We start from the raw sequence: 25,815 nt of genomic DNA, 5'->3' as shown, positions 1-25,815 counted from the left end.
GTATATATAACATGACATATAACATAATATAACATCATCGACGTCGTCCAATTCACCCATCCGGTTAAGTTAGATGACCTAGCAAGCTAGCTAGCTGTTAGCTCAGCTCCCTTTAAAGCTGTCTCTGTCTGGCTGCAAAAATGTACACAATAAATATGAATTGAAACACGGATCAAATCGAATGCGATGTCAACTACCAAATTATATATTAGTATATATAATATATTACACTATTGTTACTTACTTGTAAAGAAACGGCTTCAAACCAAGTCCTACTGCCTGTGATGGCGATGAGCTGAAGAAAGGCGCGCGTGAGACGTGAGTCACGTGAGACGTGAGTCACGTGAGTCACGTGGGTCGGGGTAGCTACCATTTCTAAAATGGGGGTTTTAATAATTAGTTAATTCATAAATCAATCAAAAACTACTACTTTCTTAATTTGGGGTGGATTTGTAATATATGTGTATGCAACACAATTATTGAAGAGGGGCCACAGCCATCCAAGGATGGATTTTTTCAGGATTTAATTGATGGACACATTTTGTCGCACCCACTGTTTCTGAAAGTTCCGACAGAATTGCAATGTGCAAACAAGTTGTTATTGATATATTACACCTTAGGTAACATCAGCCCTAAATATAGATCAAGACTTGCTTCCATTCGTCTGCTTGCAATGGTAAAATCAAAAGATCTTTCTGATTGTGGTATTGATAAGATATTTGAGAGGATTAACCGTGACTTCATTGAGCTGTATGATGGTGTTAAAGTTCCACTCAACATGAAGTGGCTGGATTTAAGGAAGGAGGAGGGTTCGCTTATAGTAAATGCAGGCACTGCGAATGCAACTTTGAAGACATGCAGGAACAATTTAATGAAGATTTGTTTGTTAAAAGGACCATGGCAAGTCATATCAGCCAATGTAGTGACATTGAAAGGGCAAGCACTGACTTTCTGAAAGAAAATCTAAAAACAACATGGTATAAACAGGAGGTGCAAATTAGCAGAATTTCCTCACTTTGATTATATAATCAATGAAACACCACAAGATATCATGCATGTTATACTTGAGGGTGTTGCCCCATATGAGATCAAATGTGTTTTAAAATAGGCATTTTCCCAGACTTTTCCAGAATAGAAATCTAATCAGTAAAAACTAATCTAAAACAAATCTAAGCAAGCCTTTAGAATATTGATAATAACACATACAATATATACAAATCTTACTATACTCCTCTTACTGTAGGCTATTGCCAATGTTTTGAACGATATGTACTGTCTCTGCTTAGAAAACACATTGATCCACTGCTAGATGTTTTTCAATTTGCCTATAAACAGAACCGTAGCACAGAGGATGCTATTCTCTATATCACACATTCTGTATCCAAGCACCTTGAGAACAAAAAGGCCTATGTTTGTTGATTTTAGTTCCGCCTTTAATACGGTACAACCCCACGTGCTCTTAGGAAAGCTCAAAGACATGGGTGTCAATAGTACTTTAATCAAATGGATCCATTCCTTCATGTTAGAAAGAGAACAGCAAGTGAAAGTCAATGGAACACTGTCAGTGACTAAACACTGCAGTACAGGTGTCCCCCAAGGTTGCATTCTGTCCCCATATCTTTTCTCAGTATACACCAACGACTGTAAAAGTATATAATAAGTGTATTATAAATATTGACAGTACATTGAGATACAAACACACACAGGCTACTAATAACAATGGGTAGGTATGGTAGGTATATGGTAAATGATATGTGGCATATAAAATGAATAAAGTGACCAGTATACTACTGTAGCCTAGAAGAGTTTACAAAATAGATTCAGGAGAGAGTGAGATAAAATAAAATATAAGTTATATATAATTAACAGGTCAAAAAAGTGTTTTGCATGATTACAAAATTGACACTGTATCTGACTCCCTGACATGGGATGGCAGGCCATTCCAATGTGACAAGGCTCTGAAAGAGATCAGCCACAGTGTGGAGCCAACCCATGAACACTTTCAAAGGAATAAGGAGCACTTTGAAGTCAACCCTGAAGCTGGTGCAGTGATTTTAATGTTTAGCCTTAAATGCCTGCGTAAGAGATCAGAAAATGTTTACATTTTTACATTTACATTTTTGGCATTTAGCAGACAACAAACACATTTGTCTAAGTAGGTGAATCATCTGTCCATCAGTCATAGCAAGAAAAAGTCATCTATGCTCGGGCCAGGGGTAGAGTATTTAGAAAAACTAGAAAAACTGTACAGGGGCGTAGAGGGGATGAAGAGGTCTCAGGAAGGCCAGTGCCAGTGAAGGGTGCGAAGGAGAGGGGTGACATGGGAGAATTTGGGGAGGTTGAACACCAGACGGGCAGCAGCATTCTGGATGAGCTGCAGAGGTCTGATGGCGGAGGCGGGGAGCCCAGCCAGGAGCATGTTGCAATATAAGATGTGATCCTTAGGAAAAGCACGTCTAATAACAGTTTCATATACCTATATGAAGAGATAAGACGAGATGGATATAGTATACATTTTCATTGATCCATAAACTACATACAATGAGGTTGCAAGCTCCAAATCAGTTGGGCAACTGTGACTGACACCTGGTGGTCAAGTAAGTGCAATTGGATCTCAATATAGGTTTCTGTTTTGTTCTTTGCATCACGTTTGCAGGGGTCAATTCAACAATGTATAGTTATTTAAATGTAACAATGTTAGCGCAGTATAATACATTATGTATGCCCCTCAAAGTGGACAACATTGCAACATTCTACTGCACGTGTTTAAAACTAAACAAGTCATTCCATCAGCAAACGGTCGAACTCGGGAGAGGTGAACCAGCCAGTCGTCAGCTAAATAGTTCTAGCATATTTTACCGTCATTTTTCTTCAGGTAACCTACTTTTTTTTAATCAATGTGACCTGTATTTTGATAATAGCCATTTTAAGTTCGCTAGCTTGCACTAGCTAGCAATAGCAGCAATGTTGTTTGATGATGACTGCTAGCAGTTGGCGATTAGCATTTGGTTGCGTTCGTAAATTCGCTGTGTAAATCTGATCAGCACTCATGGAATGCCTCTCGTCCAATCAAATGACTCGGTCGCTCTATGACATTGAACCCAGTGTGCGCTCCGGCGCTGTCAGAGCGAATTTACGAACGCAGTCTTTAGCTAGCTAATAGAAGAAGAAGCTACTGTCTGTGAGTTAGGACCTAATGTTGACCGTCTTAATAATATTTGAGATTTTGGCTAATAATGCCAATCCAGGCAGCCTAATGTTGATCTATTCTCAACCACTGAATGTCTCTTTCCTTCACAGCATCACAAGTATTCACAATGCATCGTAGAAGACCAGCCAGTAGTATGTCAGACAGCAGCGAGATAGATATTGATCTCCTTGGTATGCCACCCATCTCACAGTCAACCATGTCTAACATTCATAATCCCTGTATAGCTATTCTGGCAAGTATTTCCTTTAGGTCTGTAGCCTATGTGATAATTTCAATTGACAGCTTATCATGTAGGTCCCTATATCACTTGATCAGAAAAGAGCTTCATGCAGCGAGACATGTAATACATAGGTTGTCACTGTGTTGCAGCTGAGACAGAGCTTAACAAACTACAGAGGCAGCTACGTGTCATGGAGGGAGACAGGCAGGCATATGGCACAGCATCTCAAGACCTCATCCGCAGACAGCTGTGAGCATCTTACTAGAATGGCACTTCTCTGTAATCAACTTGATGGACATTCATGACAGTCAAGTTATCTTGGCTTTCATATAACTATGCATCGTTTATTAGCTATTTATTTGAGGCCTGATTAACGATGAGTTGAAACATGTAGTCAATTAATTGATTATTTGTAATTAAAATGTCTCCTCTTTATCTACATCATTATACAGTATTAATTAGGTCAAATCGGCCTTTATATTGAGAGAACCAAGCACAATATGACATAATAATAATAATAATAATAATAATAACTTTATTTGTATAGCGCTTTTCCTGCAAATGTTGCAGCTCAAAGTGCTTTAATCATTATATAATCATAATTTAATTATTTAGTCATTTAAAGGCAATATTAAAAAGATGGGTTTTTAGTCTTGACTTGAACATATTTGCTGAGGTTGCATCTCTAATGTAAACTGGCAGTGTTGAAGTACATGTACATAAGTACATAAGTACATGTCCTCCTCTTAGTCTGTCAAATGTACATGCGTGCATCTGTCACTCAATCAGGCGGGAGATCCAAAGGCTCCGGAGCGAATGTGAGGAGCTTCTACGTAGCCTGCGCGTATCAGAGAGTCCATTCCGGGGCTGGAATGACACAGACGCCACACACAATCTGAGCTGTATGCTGGTCTACCGTGACAAGGTGGAGGAACAGCTGAACTCAGAACAAAGGAAAATTATTTACTTGAAACAGGAGGTAGTTTGGATTTTGCGACTTTTTGAAAAAAATATTATTGCAAACTTCACTAATCTGATTTGTCCCCATTCATCACTGATCTACACCCCATCTGTAGACCAGACCTATCCTCTTCTTTTAGTATATTCATTGTAAATATACCAAGTGATCATTCTTCAGGAAGTGAGGATAGATGTGACATCCTCTCTCTGGATTCATTTAACCCATGACCTGATTCATTCTCATGGTAGACTCCTTTAACAGTAGAACAGCCATGGGTGGGGTCGTTTGACCCTGTGCGTAAAAATGTTTTTATATCTTTGCACTCGATCAAATTTCCGGACCCTCCTTTCATGACTTTTCCTAGATTCGTTCTACCACCCCAGTATCCTTACATTTTCAAAATCACATCAGGATAAGCTAGTATAAAGCTATTTTGCAGTTTTTCTGTGTAGGAGGCAGGCTGATTTACAAGACGGCCAACTAGTGGTCATTGTGTGTAAATGGCAGCTTTACATTGTAAAGTCTATGGTCATTTGACCCCCGAGGCAGCTCTCATAGTAGTCAAAAAAGGCACGGCTGTTTTAGTGTTAACCCATGACCTGATTCGTTCTCATGGTAGATTTTAAACTGGGAGAGGAAGTTGTCGGGCCAGAGGAGAGGAGGAAGTACCACATGCCTCAGTCACAAATCCAAGTTCCACCAGACTCAGAAGGCCAGCCACATCCTGGAGAACAAACTGGACAGGGTAAGCAGCACACAGATCATTCTGAGCCCACTCAACCAAAGATGCTATATTATACGAAGAGACTTAGCTAGAAGACCAATATGTAATACACCAGGAACGGGGAACTCTGGCCCTCAGGTTCTGCAGCATCTGCTTTTAGTTCCTACCTTCAAACCAGCTCCCTCATTTAGACCAGATAAACCAGGTGTGTGTGTGTGTGTGTGTGTGTGTGTGCACTCTGAGCCGTCAGTAACTATCCACAGACTATCATCTCACAGATGTCAGACTAATAGGGTCCAAACCTACGTTCCAAACGTTATATTGTGAGATAAACAACCATGTGGTAAACGATAAGAAGGGCTGAGAAACACCTCAAATTTAAAAATCCTCCGATCTCTATTTCTGCACACCAGGGTCGCGTTCGCTTCAATAAGCTGTTGGCCAAGAACGGACAGATGAGGGAGGAGCTGGTGATCCTGCACGTGGAGAGGAAGCAATTCCTGCACATTTACTCCAGGATGGAGAGGGTAATATATGTACTATTGCTTTTCCCCCTATCCCTACCTGGCCCTTTTCCCCCACCCTCTGTCCACTTGTGGAGATTAGGGTGTATTTCATCAGTTTAACACTAGAACAGCCATGGGTGGGGTCATTTGACCATGTGAGTGAGTATATCTTTGCATTCAATAACATTTCAGGTCCCTCCTTTTATGACTTTTCCTAGATATGCGCGTTCTACCACCCAGTATCCTTACATTTGCAAACTCACATCAGGATAACCTAGTATAAAGCTATTTTGCAGTTTATCTGTGTAGTAGGCAGGCTAATTTAAACGCCAACTAGTGGTCTTTGTGTGTACGTTTCTTTTGTGATTTTTGTGAACTAGCAGTTGGTTCTGGGAACCATTTCTTAATTCAGTAAGATAATAATATACAGCGCCTGTTGAGAGCGATTCAGTCTCGATTGTAGTGCGAACACAAACGACGAGGTTAATTGCAACATTGTAACATATTGTAACTTACTACACCCTAAATCGTAACGAAATGTAGGTCTGGAAGCGGCCTAAATCTAGCTTCAATCTGCTTTTTTTCTGTTCTCCGGTCATAATAACTGAATCAATTAGTGGCGGAGAAAATTCATTCGTGGCGGCCCCACGGAATTCAGTTATTTCCTACCAGTAGCAATTAGGGAGGGATATGAGGAGAAGGAAGCCACTATAGACCTGTAGGTGTACTCACATACTGAAGAAAGTCTTGTTTCATCTTTCAGGAGTTACAAGAGATTCGCAAGGACATCCACAACATGATAGCTCAGTCGACAGCTGCCTTTGAGGCCAGGTGATGATGAGGCAGCTTTTGTTCGGATCCCGTTGGGAGAGAAGGTCTTGAATGTCTTTAGATATCACTGTTATGACATTGCGCAGTACTTTGTAGTGCAGTGATGCATCACATTGCAGTTTGTCGATGAAGTTCGCTGTGTTTTGTATCGTTGTCGTGGTATAATGAAAATGTCCAGCGCCAACAATCTGTTTCTATCCTGTTGTACTGTTTTGGTTCTTGTACCTAAGAACGTTATTATCCTCTGAATGAAATTAGAATGTCATCTGGTGAGAAGAATGATGATGATGATGATGATGATGATGATGAATGATGATGATGGGGTGACACAGCATGTTACGTCCTCCAGAGTGGAGGCTCAGTTCAAGAGGACGATGCTGAAGGAGAAGACAGTGAAGGACCTGGATCAGTACGGCACGGAGATCAGCGAACGGGAGCGGCTCGTCACCCGGGACCGCTGCCTCAAAGACTTCCTGAGGATCAAGGCTAACGAACACAGCGGCCAAGAGGAGAGCCAGGACCTGAGCCGCAGACAGGGTAACAGATAGACAGGGTAACAGATAGACAGAGTAACAGATAGACAGGGTAACACAGATAGACAGGGTAACAGATAGACATATAGACAGGGTAACAGATAGACAGGGTAACAGATAGACAGGGTAACAGATAGACTGGGTAACAGATAGACAGGGTAACACAGATAGACAGGGTAACACAGATAGACAGGGTAACAGATAGACAGGGTAACACAGATAGACAGGGTAACACAGATAGACAGGGTAACAGATAGACAGGGTAACACAGATAGACAGGGTAACAGATAGACAGGGTAACAGATAGACAGGGTAACAGATAGACAGGGTAACACAGATAGACCGGGTAACAGATAGACAGGGTAACACAGATAGACAGGGTAACACAGATAGACAGGGTAACAGATAGACAGGGTAACAGATAGACAGGGTAACAGATAGACAGGGTAACAGATAGACAGGGTAACAGATAGACAGGGTAACACAGATAGACAGGGTAACAGATAGACAGGGTAACAGATAGACAGGGTAACAGATAGACAGGGTAACAGATAGACAGGGTAACAGATAGACAGGGTAACACAGATAGACAGGGTAACAGATAGACAGGGTAACACAGATAGACAGGGTAACAGATAGACAGGGTAACAGATAGACAGGATAACAGATAGACAGGGTAACACAGATAGACAGGGTAACAGATAGACAGGGTAACACAGATAGACAGGGTAACACAGATAGACAGGGTAACAGAGAGACAGGGTAACACAGATAGACAGGGTAACAGAGAGACAGGGTAACACAGATAGACAGGGTAACACAGATAGACAGGGTAACACAGATAGACAGGGTAACAGATAGACAGGGTAACACAGATAGACAGGGTAACAGAGAGACAGGGTAACAGATAGACAGGGTAACAGATAGACAGGGTAACAGATAGACAGGGTAACACAGATAGACAGGGTAACACAGATAGACAGGGTAACAGAGAGACAGGGTAACAGAGAGACAGGGTAACAGATAGACAGGGTAACAGATAGACAGGGTAACAGATAGACAGGGTAACACAGATAGACCGGGTAACAGATAGACAGGGTAACAGATAGACAGGGTAACAGATAGACAGGGTAACAGATAGACAGGGTAACAGATAGACAGGGTAACACAGATAGACAGGGTAACAGATAGACAGGGTAACACAGATAGACAGGGTAACAGATAGACAGGGTAACACAGATAGACAGGGTAACAGATAGACAGGGTAACAGATAGACAGGATAACAGATAGACAGGGTAACACAGATAGACAGGGTAACACAGATAGACAGGGTAACAGATAGACAGGGTAACAGATAGACAGGGTAACACAGATAGACAGGGTAACAGATAGACAGGGTAACAGATAGACAGGATAACAGAGCAGGGGAGACCTTTAAAGGGGACACTTCAACCCCAAAGTCAAAGCGGGTCCGATATTTTTTGTCCGACTTCAATTAAGCAATATCACACGAGAGGGAGTGCTGTTATACTGAATATCAGCACGGCTGTGATTCGGTCGTAGGTACAAGGCCGCAGGCCGAGTAACGAAGATTATATTATTTGGAAATATATCCATCTTTATTTGAAACCAACGCACTGATAGATAATCTGATAGATAACGACCATTAATGTAGTCTAATTAACATTTAATAGAACACCTGTGCGGCGGAGTGATACATATAGTTAAAAGTCCCAGTGCTGTTATACTGTATATCGGCACTCATGGAATGCTTCTTGTCCAATCAAATTACTTGGTCGGAACTAACTGTTGTATAAAAGTCGTTGAATCATGTCGAGATGTCGAGAACATGTGTGATCCAGCTCCTGCTTATATGCTTCAATTCTTAATGAACGGGGATGGATGGGCACTGTCTAGAATGATAACAACGACAACAACAACCAAAAAGTAAATTTGATTCTGCCTCATTTCCCTGACCGAACTCATATCAGTGGTATTTATTGTAGGCTGAAGCCTGAAGTGGGTGGTGTGTATGTTTGAGTAAAGCCGCATCTCTTTAACCCCCTGCGGCCCTCCAGTGGAGGATAAGCAGAGGCGGCAGTGGGGGCTTGACGCCTTCGAAGAGGCCTTCAACATCATCCACTGTGTGACCGGGGAGCGGGACCTGGACAAGCTCATGTGGGCCTTCATTCAGCGTGAGTCAGTTAACCTGCTGGTGGGTGATATGAGCAAGGGGGGGGCTAGCAGCATAGCAGTGTGGAGGCCGGTAAAGGTCGAGACCAACATCACGTGTGTTTGATACCATTTCATTTACATTACGTTTTTGGGCATAAATAGCAGATGCCTTGATCCAAAGCGACTTACGACAAATACATTTGACTAAGTAAGTGAATCATCTTATCCGCCAGTCATAGCAGGAAAAAGTGCTATGCTCAGGCCTGGAGCCATTGCCAGTCGTCGTGCTAGAACTAAGAATTTATTTATTTATTTATTTTGATACTGAGGAAACAGTACAGCGGGGGTAGTAGATGACTCATTCCTCATTCCATTCCATGCATTACCATGAGCCCATCCTCCGATTTCTGCCTCCACCAGCCTCCCCCTGCAGCGTAGGTATGGGTCTGTTAAATCGTGACGTGTTTCCGGGTCCAAAGTTGGCTGAGGCGCTCTCTTCGAAATGCCTCAGTAATAATAAGAATTAATTATATTTATATAGTGCTTTTCTGAGGCTCAAAGACGCTGACAATATGGGAAAAACGGGAAAGTGCTCTGTCCCTTGTTGTATGAATAGATCCGAGTCTAAAAAATTATTGAACTGTCATTCTACCGCATTAGTACACACACATTTTTGGTTTGGACCCGGAAATTGCTAAACGTCACGTTTGACGTCAGACTTAACAGCCCCATAGCCCCCCCCCCCCCCCCGTTGGAGAACTTCTTGGCATCTAGGTACTTCTTGTACCCCTCTTCTTGTACTGGAGGTTATCACTGATCTGCAAGGGCTTGGATGAGTGTGAGCAAGGCTTGTTGTTGCCACCCAACCAAAAAGACGTGGTTTGATCAGCGATCACCTCAGTTCTCAGTCTTTCTATCTCACCTTGTTCTGGAAGGCCAAGGTTGCCACACTCCTAACCAGTCACTAGTGAACTCCAAACGAAAATAGCCAATCATTTACCGCAGCACACACGGTTGGGCAGTGTTCTAACAGCTGAATCAGAACAGTACACCAGGTGTAATCTTCATGCATCAGGCAGGGAAAACTGGGTCAAGTATTGATTTCTGTCAGCATCATTCAGCTTTTGTATGTTAACTAGAAAGACATTGTGGAAAGACATTGTGGTCACTTGATATATTCAAGCAAGGGTTGTGTTTGTGCGAAGAAGGTATCACAAGATATCTGTCTGTTGTGTGTGTGGTGTTAACTCCTATTCTCTGTCCTACAGTGGAAGACAAGAACTTTGCTTTGTTTAACTTTGTGAATGAGCAGAACAATGAAGCAGAGACCCTAAGAGAGCTCATCAACCAGGTAGTGTTGCTGTGTGTTTAACCTCTACCTGTGTGCATTTGCTAGTGTGTGTGTGTGTGTGTGTACACACTACTTGTGTGTGTGCTTGTGTGTGTATGTGCCTGCCTGTATTATGTGCATGTACAGTTTGTCCGTCTACCTGTGTGAATTTTGTGTGCGTGTGTTTGTGTGAATTTGTGTGTGTGTGTGTGTGTGTGTGTGTGTGTGTGTCTGCGTGCGCGTGTGTGTACGCACGTGTCTGTGTGTGTGTGTGTGTGTGTGTGTGTGTGTGTGTGTGCATGCCTGCGCGTGTGTGTGTGTGTGTGTGTGTGTGTGTGTGTGTGTGCGTGTGCATGCCCGCGCGCGCGTGTGTGTATCTGCGTGCGCGTGACGTGTGTGTGCGTGCGCACGTGTGTGTGTGTATGCGTCAGATTCGTCTGGAGATGGGGGCTTTCGCTACAGAAGAGCGGAGACAGCAGGAGGGGCACCAGGCCGTGCTGATGGCCGTTAGCCAACAACAACAGGCCCTGGAGCAGCAGGTGGCGTCTTGCCAGCAGGCCACCGTCTCTGTGGACAAGATCCTGGACCAGCTGAAGACAGGTACAGCATAGAGGCTAGTGCTATCGTTACCTGCTTTAGCCTAAACCCAAAAGTCTTGCCATCTTGAGTTTATGTTTCAAATTTCTTTGAATTATTTTGGTAGAAAACACGACATGGCAGGGTTCGACATTAACGGTTGCCCGATTGCCCGGGGCAAGTAAAAAAAAAAAAGCCTGGTCGGGCAAGTACATACGTAGATTCTACAGCTTTTCGTTTTTTGGTTATTGTTCTGCTTCTCCTTTGTCTGTACAGTGTCCTTGAGTTTGATAAAGGCGCTTCTAAATAAAAATCTATTATTATTATTATTATTATTATTATTATTATTATTTCGAAAAACGTGTGACGTGTATGTACAGCAACCTACGCTGCACATACAGTACGCTACTGTTCAAATCAGCCACCGATGCGCTGTGGTTAACGTGTGGTTAACGTGTGGTTAACGTGTGCAGAAGGAATGTGGCTGGTGTCGTAGCCTTCGATGACGTCAGACTGGGGCACGGCGTCTTTATCCATGTCCGCTATCGATTGAAATCCAAATAGGATTGAACATTTAAACAAAGTCCTAAGTCCTGTGTGTGATTGTGTGTCTTCAGGGATAGACAGTGTGTTCCACAACATCGATTGTGACTGCTCGGCGATCGACGACAAACTAGGCTCTTCCACCGGGGTCAAAGACAGCACCATCATGACCTACCTGGGTTTGGTGGAGAGAAGGACCAATGAGCTGCTGACCCTCCAGTCCTTCCTCAGTTCCAAGGTAACCGGCCCGTCGATGTCTCAACAGCCGCTTGTACACCATCATGCTTACCGCGCTGTACTGTGTCTTAAGAAGCCAGTGCATGCTATGCTCTAGAGCAGAGGTTCCCAACCTTTTTGGAATCAAGGCCCACTTAAAAATCTGAAAAGTATTTGCGGCCCACACAGGCATTTTACAATTTCTTGGGGTGTCTCATCATTATTCTCCATAAGTTCCTATCTATCGGTATCACACTGATGATGCATTTTTGAAGGTTTTAAAGAAAAAATACAGTACCATGAAACATTCAATAAAAAGAATGTTTTCCCATGATTTGGCAGCCCACTTGCAGTACCCTCGCACCCACACAAGGTGTTTCTTCTTCAGTTTACAATACATTATATACTTTTAGAAAACACAGAGTCCTTCCCCTTTTGGCCACTATGATGTAAGAGCTGAATGGCCTATTAGAATGTTCTAAAACTATGAATTGAGTGTTGTGTTTGACGTGAGAACTGAAAAAGGAGTATCCTGCTACACCTGGCTTCAAGGCCCTCAGACGCCTTCCCAGGCAGACAGTAACTCCCTCATTCCCTTGCTATTACAATTGGTCATATGTGTTCGTAGGGTACAATACTGTTAATGTGCATATTAAAACAGGAAAACTGATAAGATATGTAACATCATAGCTAAGCAGCTGGTGCTAGACGAATGAACAATTTGAAAAATACCTTTGAAAAATATATATCCTAACAATGGGTTGTGGGCAATTTCCTCAAATTCACGAATAAGGCCAGGGGGGTTTCCGGACCATGTGACCAGATCAACAAATTCTGTGTAGTTTTGTCACAGCAATGCAATGTGATAGCAGTGTGGTTAGCAAAAAACCCTGGTTAGCAAAAAAAGTCGGAAGTTGCCCGACCTACTACTTGCTGAATCTCGCTTTAAGTTTGTTCCTTGTCAGGTCATATATGTTCAGGAGAATGTCAGGGCCCTAGCCATAAGGTATGACGTTGTTGTTTCTGTCTCTGTCCAAGGACCTGGAGAACTATTACAACCCAAAGGTTGTTGCTCGACACCTTCTAGGACCAAGTCCACCACTCCCAAGGCAAAATATAGCCGTTGAGCCCCCTACTCCTGGGTATGTATTTGATTGTGTGTGTGTGTGTGTGTGTGTGTGTGTGTGTGTGTGTGTGTGTGTGCGTGCATATGTGTGTGTGCTTTTTTGTGTGTTTGCTTGTTTGTGTGTTTGCTTGTTTGTTTGCAACATAGTCTCCAAATGAATCCATCACTTACTTCACTTACTTTCACTTACTTTTAGACAGATGTACTGATTGTAAGTCGCTTTGGATAAAAGCGTCTGCTAAAATGTCTCAAATTGTAAATGTAAATGTGGCTTGTCACTTTAGGGAAGACAACGACCCAGAGGAGACCCTGTTGTCCAACGGGGTGAAACCGCTCTCTAAGGACGAGCTTCTCCCCCTGGTCGTGAAGAAGGTACGGCCTGTTGAGTTTACCTGAGTTAAGGTACACTGTAAAAAACTCGAGATATATTCCTATGGTAGATGTTCGTCATTCTCCGTGTTGAGTTGGGGTTCAAAACAAGCATGCCACGGGTCGGGTTTTAGGAATAGTTTATTATCCTTTATTATGAAGCTGGCACAGCACCAGAGTATCTGAAAGACCTTTTGCTAGCTGTTGCAGCCATTATGTCTGTGCTGGATGTCATTTTTACTGTTGACCACTGAGTGGCGAGGGCATAGGAGTGCACAGGTATATAGTCGGCGGTGTGGTAGACCAGCAAAACACATGTTACTTCAGAGAAATCCTCGGAGAGGAGCCTGTGTGTTATATACTGTATACGTCATGACGTCATGACCGCTGTTTTACACACAGATGCAGAGAAGGGTGAGAATTGTCCGGCCAGAGGCGACGGTTTCCAAGATCAGCGTGGTCACGCCACCACCGCTCCCTGGCGGGGAGGCCTAACCTCAACCTTCTGGACCGACTCTAGGGTCTGCCAATGAAAAAACCTGACCAGGGAGAGCTCTGGTCCTTCCTTATTTGCCCCCCCAAGGGTCCAGAGTTTTCCTGCTGCAGAACAGTTTGTGGCCAGCAGGAGGCGCACCTCTGTGGCTGCCCACCCCAGTCCACTGTCTCTGTAGATGCCCACCCCAGTCCACTGTCACTATAGATGCCCACCCCAGTCCACTGTCACTATAGATGCCCACCCCAGTCCACTGTCACTATAGATGCCCACCTCAGTCCACTCTCACTATAGATGCCCACCCCAGTCCACTGTCACTATAGATGCCCACCCCAGTCCACTGTCACTATAGATGCCCATCTCAGTCCACTGTCACTATAGATGCCCACCCCAGTCCACTGTCACTATAGATGCCCACCCCAATCCACTGTCACTATAGATGCCCACCCCAGTCCACTGTCTCTGTGGATGCCCACCCCAGTCCACTGTCACTATAGATGCCCACCCCAGTCCACTGTCAGTATAGATGCCCACCCCAGTCCACTGTCACTATAGATGCCCACCCCAGTCCACTGTCACTATAGATGCCCATCCCAGTCCACTGTCACTATAGATGCCCACCCCAGTCCACTATAGATGCCCACCCCAGTCCAATGTCACTATAGATGCCCACCTCAGTCCACTGTCACTATAGATGCCCACCCCAGTCCACTGTCACTGTGGATGCCCACCTCAGTCCACTGTCACTGTGGATGCCCACCCCAGTCCACTGTCACTATAGATGCCCACCCCAGTCCACTGTCACTATAGATGCCCACCCCAGTCCACTGTCACTATAGATGCCCACCCCAGTCCACTGTCTCTGTGGATGCCCACCCCAGTCCACTGTCACTGTGGATGCCCACCCCAGTCCACTGTCACTCACTGTAGATGCCCCCCCCTCCACCCAATCTTTCTCACAGTAAGACATGAATGTAGTCTTGCTAATTGAAGAGATTTAGATGTGTGTGTCTGCTTGGTATCAGTTGTCTTACTGTACACAAAGCTGTACACGTGTGTGTAGACTGCAACTCAAGTGGTTTAAATGTATTAAATTAGTTGAAGTTGCCATTCATTGGGTGCTGTGGATTTTCTTTCAATAAAATGTATTTGAACTGTTAAAGGTAGCCTACACTATAGAGGTTTAATTGATAATTGTTGACCTACATTGTTTTGCTTTAGTGTTGACTCTATGGTTATCATACTCATATGAAATGTCATCAATAGATTTGCCTCAATGAACCACACAATCCTTAGTTTTAGGCTAACACACGTAGACAAAATAGACTCATGCTTATTCTCAAAAAATTGGAATATCACAGAAAAGTTTTCACTTTCCCATAATTAAATTCAAAAAGTGAAACTTTCATGTATTCTAGATTCATTACGCATAAAGTGAAATATTTCAAGCCTTTTTTGTTTTAATGTTGATAATTACGGCTTTAAAGAAAAATTCCAGTATCTCAAAATATTTGAATATTTCATGAGACCAATGAAGAAAATGATTTATAATACAGAAATGTTGACCTTCTGAAAAGTATGTTCATTTATGCACTCAATACTTGGTCGTCCTTTTGCACGAATTACTGCATCAATGCGGCATGGCATGGAGGCAATCAGCCTGCTCAGGTGTTATGGAAGCCCAGGTTGCTTTGATGCTTCAGTTTGTCAACAAGCAACAGGGATGACTGCAGCCTTGAGAGGATTGTCAAGCAAGGCCGATTCAAGAACTTGGAGGAGCTTCACAAGGAGTGGACTGAGGCTGGAGTCAGTGCATCAGGAGCACCACGCACAGACGTATCCACGAACTGGGTGGTGCAAAATAAAGGTCACCACCATACTGTATTTCCCTCCAACAAATCGTTATAGTGCATTAAATACATTAAACTCACCAACTCACCATCATTACAATGTGTGTGTGTGTGTGTGTGTGTGTGTGGCTCCTGTCAGCTCTTGAGGGTCCCACAGCACCATACACTCCCTCCATCATGACTCACAATGCAAATAACCTTTCCTGCTAGTCTTCACCAACACTCAGTTAAGCTTTAGGGGTGGAGACTTGAGACATTTGGAATGCAAATAAAACAACCGTATAGCTTTTGTTACCCAGCCCTTAGTTTATTAAAAACAAATACAGAAATATACTGCACTTCATAATTCACCCCTGCATGGTACAACATAAGTGCATGTTCTACTAAGACACAGAGAGAATAGGTAAGAAAGACAAATTGTTGGCATATTGTGGCAACCCTCTCTTGACTGCGGCCTACCACGAGACTCAGCGCCATGGACAGCGGCCATTCCGGCCTCAGGGACGAGTAGACGCAGGGGAACCCTACAGCAGGGCTTCTCAAAGTCCAGACCACGGTCCACATCCGGACTTGGAAAGACCCATGCGATCTTTCGGACAAACAAAATAACCCATGTTCATGAATATGCCACTTTCATCTCTATAAAAAATAATAATGGCGTAGGCCTATTAAATAAATAGGCAGCTTTTCTCACTCTGTCCATACCTTAGATATGCTCATGTTGTTTCCTGGATAATATACATCGTTTGGACTTGTAAGAATAAGAGATTATTCTTATGGCATGATTAATGTAATGGCGTGATTACTTGAGAACACAAATGGACCTCGATCATTGAAATTGTATTTGACATTTTCAAAGGAAACTATTTGGGGGATTAATCATATATTATTATATTATATTATTATCAATAATTATATCATTAATTAATAAACCAAACAGATATAGGTATATCGATCAGTGGTATCAGCTAGGGGTTGTTCCTGGACAGGGCCCTTCATTGTCTCAAGTGAATAAATACAGTGGAAAAAGCAGTGAAGCCCTTAGCAGACATAGGGAACATCCAGAAGAGTATGCATACGTTTTACTTACTCCAGTATATAATAATCATAATAATAATAACCGTTATTTGTATAGCACTTTTCCTGCAAACGTTACAGCTCAAAGTGCTTTAACGAAATAACTAAAACATATAAGAATTACTATAAGATTTAAACAAGTAAATACATAATACAAATAGATACAAAATATATACAATATATACAAAATATATATTATATACACACAAATGTACAGAAGCAGGACTTATTATGTGTCATTTAACATAATTGTGTAATTGTGTTAAATGACACATAATACGTGCTGTCTAGTTTCCTCTATATTACAACATTACACCTCCACCGGCCTCCCCTGTTGCACAGTAATGAGTGATAAGGACACCTGATGACAAGGACAAGAAGATTTCTTGGGGTTCAAGTTTAGTGGTTAAGGCTTCAATGAAATCTCATACATACATGTAATGTGACGCCTCCCACTCTGCCTGCCTATTGGTTGTTGCTGGTTCCGTTGGGAACCTTGGCAGAGTGGGAAGGTCGTCAGGCTAAATAATGTCACCTGGGTTTGGGGAGCTGAGGATGTGTATATTGTGGGAGTATCCTCAGCTCACTCTCTCTTCCTTCCTTCCTTTTACACTACATACATACATACACACATACACACATACACACATACACACATACACACACACACACACATACATACATACATACATACATACACACACACATACATACATACATACACACATACATACACACATACATACATACATACATACATACATACATACATACATACATACATACATACATACATACACACATACATACATACATACAAACATACACACATACATACTTACATACATACATACATACATACATACATACATACATACATACACACATACATACATACATACAAACATACACACATACATACTTACATACATACATACATACACACACACATACATACATACATACATACATACATACATACATACATACATACATACATACATACACACATACACACATACATACACACATACATACATACATACATACACACATACATACATACATACATACACACATACATACATACATACATACATACATACATACATACATACATACATACATACACACCTACATACATACATACATACATACATACACACATACACACCTACATACATACATACATACATACATACATACATACATACATACATACATACATACATACACACCTACATACATACATACATACATACATACATACATACATACATACACACATACACACCTACATACATACATACATACATACATACACACATACACACCTACATACATACATACATACATACACACCTACATACATACATACATACATACATACATACATACATACATACATACATACATACATACATACATACATACATACATACATACACACATACACACCTACATACATACATACATACATACATACACACATACACACCTACATACATACATACATACATCCCTTACACATACAACATACATCATACACCCATTCACTCATGGCATACACCACTGATTCTTATCCATATTCATATGTCATTTAGTTTATTTTGCTTATTTACTCTAATAAAACTTAAGTTGTATAATTTAAATACATGTGTGGACTCCCTTTTTTGCCACTACCTTCGGGTGTGTGACAGTAAATAGGTGTACAAATGTTGTTGGTCAGCACAATGTTGTGAAATTGTTGTCTTATATTTGTATAAGAAGACTGAATACACATCTGGCAGTACTGTTGTGTTCAATAATTGAGACTGAACTCAGAGCTTCAAGTTGGAACGTGTACTCCATTTAATCAAAAACACGAGTCTAACACAAAACGTAATACGGCACATGTCGTAAAGCCCAAGCTGTCGTAAACACAGACGTAACATTTCCCCCCCCCTCACACAACCTAGGTGTGATACTCAGTCATGTAATCACGCAAGTGCTCGGGCCTGTTGCGTGCTCGAACCAGACGTGGCTCTGGTGCAGCCACAGCCACTGGTGGCGGCTCCACGCCTTGGGGCTGAGCCTGGTAGGCCGGGGTTGCTGCTTCATCCAACCGTGCGGCTGGCAAGACTGTGGAAGAGGCCACACTCAGCGCTGGGCCAGGGGGAGGCTGCACCTTACGCAGGCGGGTAGCATGCCAGCGAGTGCCGTCGGCGAGCCTAAACGAGGCCGGGCCAAGCTGTTTGCTGACCTGGACAGGGTCAGACCAAAACGACTGGAGTTTGTTGTCCCGATGAGGTCGTCGGATCCTGACCCAGTCCGACACAGCGATGACAGGTGGCCTAGCACGTCTGGCCCTGTCGAAACGATCCTTCATCAAGCGCTGGTGTTTGGTGACTGTGGCTTGAACTGGATGGACCGGGGGCTGAGCTAGTATAGGGCGGAGCCTATCGAGAGGCAGCTGGAGCTCCCGCCCCAGCATGAGGGAGGCTGGGGAGACTCCTGTAGTGGCGTGTCGCGTGGCCCGATAATGCAACAGCGTCTGGAGGAGGCTGGTGGTGAGCGTGCACCCTTGTGCCAGGTGGGCCCTGATGCCATTCTTCAGGGTTTGGTTCAGCCGTTCCACCCCCCCGTTCGCAGCAGGGTGGTAGAACGCTGTGCGGATGTGGTGGATCCCTTTACCCACTAGATAGGAGGACAGTTCATGGGAAACCATTTGAGGACCGTTGTCAGTCGTGATCCTCTTGGGCAGGCCCCAACGCGCAAACAGAGCGTCGAGAATGTCGATCAGCACCTTTGCTGTGACCGAGCCCACAGGTGTCACCTCTGGCCACTTAGAGTGGAGGTCGTAGGTCACAACGAGAAAACGCTGGTGATGTGGTACCCCATGCAGCTCGCCGCAGATATCCAGTTGCAGGTGCTCCCAGGGTTGAGATGGCCAGTCCAACGGCTGCATGGGCGGGGGTGGAGCTGGAGCCCTGGTCTTACCACTAAGGAGACAGGCAGTGCAATCCTTGACCAGGGTTTCGAGTTCCCTGTCGATGCCTGGCCACCACACAACCTCACGACAGCGCTGTTTGAGCCTGACTATGCCCAGGTGACCCTCGTGCGCCATAGCAAGGATACGCGCCCGAAGGACACCTGGGACCACAGTGCAGAACCCGCGAGCGACACAGGTGTCATTCCAAACCGACAACTCCTCCCTGATCCTGGAGTAAGTGAGTAGCTCGTCAGGTACTCTTACCGGCCACCCCTGCGTGATGTAGGTTGAGAGTGTAGAGAGGGTGGGGTCATCGGCTGAGGCATCCCGGAGCTCCTTCAGCGACACCGTCTCCTGAAGGGGTGTGTGGAGGAGCTGGACGAGGTCATGCTCAGCCTGGTCCAGTCCGGGGGTCAAGGTTGGGGCTGTGGGTGGGCTGGGGATTGCGCGTGATAGCAAGTCGGCTACCACGTTGTCTCGTCCTGGCGTGAACTGTAGCCGATAGTTGTACTGTTGCAGGCGGTCGGCCCAGCGGTGGAGGCGGAGTGGCTTGTGACCGGTGCCAGACGTGGCCAGGAGGGTGATGAGGGCCTGGTGGTCTGTCCTCAGTGTGAATAGCCGTCCATAGAGGTACATGTGCCAGCGCTCACATGCCCAGAGGCATGCTAGGGCCTCTCGCTCCCCCACCGAGTACTTCTGTTCCGTGGGGCTGAGAGCACGGGAGGCGAAGGCGATCGGTCTCTCCACCCCCCCTTGCAGCTGGGACATCACCGCACCAATGGCTGTGGCAGAGGCGTCGCACGTGACAAGAGTGGGGCTGGCCAGGTCGAAATGCGCCAGGACCGGTGGCGAGGTGAGTTGGGCCTTCAGGAGGCGTACGGCGTCTGAGCAGGCAGACGTCCAGAGCCAGGGCTCGTCATGCTTCAACAGCTTCCGCAGCGGTGTGGTTGTGGCCGAGTACTGTGGCAGGAAACGGAGGTAGTACGCCGTCATGCCTAGAAAGGAGGCCACCTGAGCGGCTGTGGTGGGCTCCGGGACATGATGGATGGCCTCGGTGTTCGAGTGCAGCGGGTACGTGCCATCAGCTGAGAGGCGGAACCCCACAAAGTCGATGGCTGGGGCGGCGAATACACACTTCTCACCATTGAGTGTCAGGTGATGCTTGGCCAATGCACTGAACACACTGTGGAGACGCTCGTCGTGGCTCTCGACGGTGGCCCCGTGAACCACGATGTCATCAAGATAGATGGCCACACCTGGGATCCCAGCGAAAATGGAGGCCATGATCTTTTGGAAGCAGCTGGGGGCGGAGCTTAAACCGAAAGCCATGCGTTTGTAGCGGAAAACCCCTCTGTGAGTGATGAACGCTGTGAGGTTGCGGCTCTCGGGGTGTAGTGGCACTTGGAGGTAACCCTGACGGAGGTCCAGTTTAGAGAACACGCTGGACCCGTAGAACTGGGCGGTGAGCTCCTCTATCGTTGGCAGGGGGTATTTGTCAGGGATGATGGCCTTGTTTACCGCTCTCAGATCCACGCAGATGCGCAGCCCCCCAGACTTCTTCTTCGCCACCACCAGGTTGGAGATCCAAGGCGATGCGTTCACCTGCTCAATGATGTCGCTATCGAGCATGCTCTGTAGTTGAGAGGAGATGTCATCGCGGAGAGCCAGGGGGGAGCGGCGGAGGGGCTGTATAACAGGCATCACTGTAGGATCTAACAGAGGCTGGTGGGCAAAAGTGTCGAGGCAGCCTACACCGCTGAACAGCGCAGGCCACTGTTGCTGCCAGGGGGTGGAAACGGTGTGAATCTCTGAGCCAGCTGTGTCTAGCAGGGTGAAACCGAGGGCGTTGAACAGGTCGAGGCCTAACAAGTTGGTCCCGTGGCGTGCAACGTTGAACCTGAAAGCCGGCAGTGTCCTCTCCCCGTACTTCACAGGCAGCTGAAAAGAGCCCACAATGTCAATCTTAGAGTTGGCATAGCCACGCAGGGTGGTGGAGGGCAACCCCAGGGGCACATGGGAGAAGAACTGTGTATAAGTCGTCAAGTTCACAAGGGACACTGTGGCTCCAGTGTCTAGGAGGAGCGGCAGAGTGACATCACCAACCACCAACGAGCATGTTTTGAATGGCGCTCTTCCTGAGCTGACATTATGGATGACTGTGGTAGGTGACTGGGAAGCTCTAGCTGGGGCAGACCTGCAGACCTTGTGAAAGTGGTTTAGTCTCCCGCAGTTGGAGCAGGTTTTACCACGGGCTGGGCATGTCTGAGCTCTTGAATTGTGTGCAGAAGAGCCGCAATTCCCACACGGCTGGTGTGGCTGGTCGCGTGACCGAGAGGCCAGTAAAATGCTCTCCCCGCCGCTGGTTGCACTCACGTGGAGGAGGGGCACCTGTAGGCTGTGCGCGCCCTCTGCCGGTGAGCTGGGAGAGGCTGAAAAACTAACTGCACATTCTAAAGCTGTTTCAACCTGGACCGCCATGTTCAGAGCTGCTGATAATGTAAGTTCATCATTTTCCAGTAACAGTCTTTCCCTAATCTTGTCACAGTTCGTGTGCAAGATGAGTTGGTCTCTTATCATCTCGTTCTGCAATGCCCCGAACTTGCATAAGCTCGCCAAGCCCCGCAGATCAGCCACATACTGTGTCACTGTCTCACCTGTTCGTTGGTGTCTTCGTCTGAATATGACGCGGCGGAGAAGAGCGCTTTGTGGAGGGGCGAAGTGTTCCTTCAATAGTTCCACAGCGTCTGTGTATCTCGCCGCAGTGCCAAGAGTTCCAAACACGCGCTGACCCTCCGTTCCCAGGCAGTGCCGCAGCAGCGCGCATTTCCTCTTGTCTGATACATCCTCCAAACCGGCGGCTAGGATATATGTTTCGAAAGAGGAAATCCAGCGGCCCCACGGAATCGGTGGTTCTGCCGGGACTGCTAGGAAAGGAGGGGGTGTTGGTAGAGAACAATCAGCCATCGCTCGTCGCCAATGTTGTGTTCAATAATTGAGACTGAACTCAGAGCTTCAAGTTGGAACGTGTACTCCATTTAATCAAAAACACGAGTCTAACACAAAACGTAATACGGCACATGTCGTAAAGCCCAAGCTGTCGTAAACACAGACGTAACAGTACATCCCTTAGTTTTTTAGTCCATTATTTGTTTAGTTAGATTGATAACTTTCACTGACATTGGCCTGAATGTGAACTCTCCCTCTTGTTGGCGTTTGCTCCATTGAGTGGCAAATAGAGGATGGCAGCGATCACAAGCTCCATTCCACCTCCTATGGTTTGGTATCGAAGCTTTTACTTCATCACATTTGTGATGCAAAGCACTCTTGACTTGAAGGGAAGGAGAAATGTGCCTTTTAAAATTATGATTATTCTTGTCTTCTTTTTACTTAGACCTATTGACCGTACTCTTGCATTTTTTATCTGATGTAAAATATGAAAAATACAAAAACATATTTTAGCTGAATAAATCCTTACTCAACATAATAAAATCGATGTTGTGGTTTTATTGTGCTAATGTATATAGATTTGACTAAAGGGCAATAAGAATGAATTGACCCAAGTGAAAGAGAGGATGGAAAAGACAAAGGGGGTAGAAGTCGAGAGAGAGAGAGAGAGAAATTCCTGAAGGAGAAAGAAGGTGACATTAAACGTGTGAGAGAAGAGATAGATGGGATGATAATTAATATGGTGGAAAGGAGGGAGAAGGAGGTGAAAGAGGAGGTGAGAAAGAATACAGAAGATGTCCTGAAGACAGAATTGGAGAGAGGGAAAAGATTGAAAAGAAAAGAGTAATGGCGGCCAACATAGAGTTTGCAAGACAGAGCATGGAGAGGGCTTTCCAGAAAGAGAAACAAAATACAGGTATGCCCCAGTATCTGCTTAGTGTGTATTCAAAGCATGATCCTTTATGGCAAGCCGTTTTAACATTTATTAGCTACAATGGATATTCATTACTGATATCTGCAACATCATTTTGCCTAGTCAAAACTCAAATTCAAGATATCTTTAATTATATTTTGACTAGTAAGATTCAAATTTATTTTGCCATTCAAGTGTATGGGGTTTGTCATTACAGATATCTACAATTCAGTTGTAGATATCAGCTATTCACATTGCCGATATCTGCAACTGAATTATGACTAGTTGTAATTACAGTTTCAGATATCTACGGTTTCATTCTGACTAGTCATAATTCCAGTTCAAGATATCTTTAATTCCCATTAATTCAAGATATTTACATTGTCCTTTAAAATATCTTAAATTAAGTTGAAGATATCTTGAATGAAGTTGTAGATATCTCAAACTGGAATTAGGAATAGTCGTAATTTAATTGTAGATATCTATTATAAAGTTATAGATATCTTGAAATTCATTTTAATGATTGATATCTCAAATTGGAGATATCTTTAACTTTCATTCTGCCTAGTCGAAATGTTATTACAGATTGCGACCAACTTGAGGCGCTTTACCGCCACCTACCGGACTGTGTTTGGACGGTATATTTGACAGGGAAAACTTAAAAATGAAAGAAATAAACAGTTTTGTTTTACAGCAGCTTGTTTGTCCACTTGTCCACACAGCTTGCGTAAACACAGCTGCATTTCTCCAGCCTCGACTTGTATGGCACACCAGGTGATGTTCTTGCTGCTCCTATGCACAATTTGAGGGTCTGGGCTTGGATCACATCTAATCCCATAATCCAGCCTTGATGTAATTCGTGACACACACACACACACACACACACACACACACACACACACACACACACACACACACACACACACACACACACACACACACACACACACACACACACACACACACACACACACACACACACACACACACACACACACACACACACACACACACACACACACACACACACACACACACACACACACACACACACACACACACACACACACACACACACACACACACACACACACACACACACACACACACACACACACACACACACACACACACACACACACACACACACACACACACACACACACACACACACACACACACACACACACACACACACACACACACACACACACACACACACACACACACACACACACACACACACACACACACACACACACACACACACACACACACACACACACACACACACACACACACACACACACACACACACACACACACACACACACACACACACACACACACACACACACACACACACACACACACACACACACACACACACACACACACACACACACACACACACACACACACACACACACACACACACACACACACACACACACACACACACACACACACACACACACACACACACACACACACACACACACACACACAATGATAATAATAACTTTATTTGTATAGCACTTTTCCTGCAAACATTGCAGCTCAAAGTGCTTTAATCATTATATAATCTTAATTTAATTATTTTGTAATTTAAAAGCATTATTAAAAGGATGGGGTTTTATAATCTTAATTTAATTATTTAGTCAGTTAAAGGCAATATTAAAAAGATGGGTTTTTAGTCTTGACTTGAACATATTTGCTGAGGTTGCATCTCTAATGTAAACTGGCAGTGCATTTGGGTGCATTAAAAAAATATATATATTTCAAGGATGCCATCTCAGCTCCTCAGTCCAACCCTACAAGGCATCTCATCACATTTATAACTTTTTTTGCACTGATACACAATATTTTTTATTTAATGTGTTCCCTCCATGTTAATCTATTCTGTAGCCCTTTAGCTGTAGGGGGAGTGGTGTGTCGTGTGTATGTGCATTTTTTTGGTTCCAGCTTTATTAATTTCCACGTAAATAGATGTGGTCGGACTCATTTCCTTGCAGGACAAGCTAATCTCATTTTTTAGACCTAGCACCTACTTTTTAGACCTAATAATCAGATTGCTGGATTTTAGACTTTAAGGCTTTTTAAGACCAGCGCGGGAACCCTGAAATATTTACTTCATCATATATTGTGGTAATTACATTCAACGTTATTGTCATTGCAGGGTACAACATTCAAAATAAACCACACTGATCATAAAGACAGAAATCGTTTTTTTATTTGGGCAG

At 44.3% G+C, this 25,815-nt stretch overlaps 1 protein-coding gene across 1 annotated transcript; it reads left to right on the top strand.

The window, feature by feature from the left end:
• Positions 1-1,719: 1,719 nt before the first annotated feature.
• On the top strand, positions 1,720-13,817 carry LOC308150721 (coiled-coil domain-containing protein 63-like; the record flags this gene model as incomplete). The annotated part of the gene is made up of 14 exons (XM_080523522.1): positions 1,720-1,723; positions 3,581-3,680; positions 4,221-4,356; positions 5,012-5,137; positions 5,530-5,643; positions 6,386-6,453; positions 6,803-6,990; positions 9,066-9,182; positions 10,431-10,513; positions 10,924-11,092; positions 11,686-11,849; positions 12,808-12,833; positions 13,238-13,325; positions 13,725-13,817. 14 exons carry the CDS (start codon positions 1,720-1,722, stop codon positions 13,815-13,817), a joined length of 1,476 nt encoding a protein of 491 aa, XP_080379648.1.
• Between the last annotated feature and the right edge of the window lie 11,998 nt (positions 13,818-25,815).

This window comes from Nansenia antarctica (genome assembly GCF_963989245.1).
Source record: "Nansenia antarctica genome assembly, chromosome: 2".
Classification (NCBI taxonomy): Eukaryota; Metazoa; Chordata; class Actinopteri; order Argentiniformes; family Microstomatidae; genus Nansenia; species Nansenia antarctica.
This window is presented reverse-complemented; position numbering and strand designations above follow the sequence as displayed.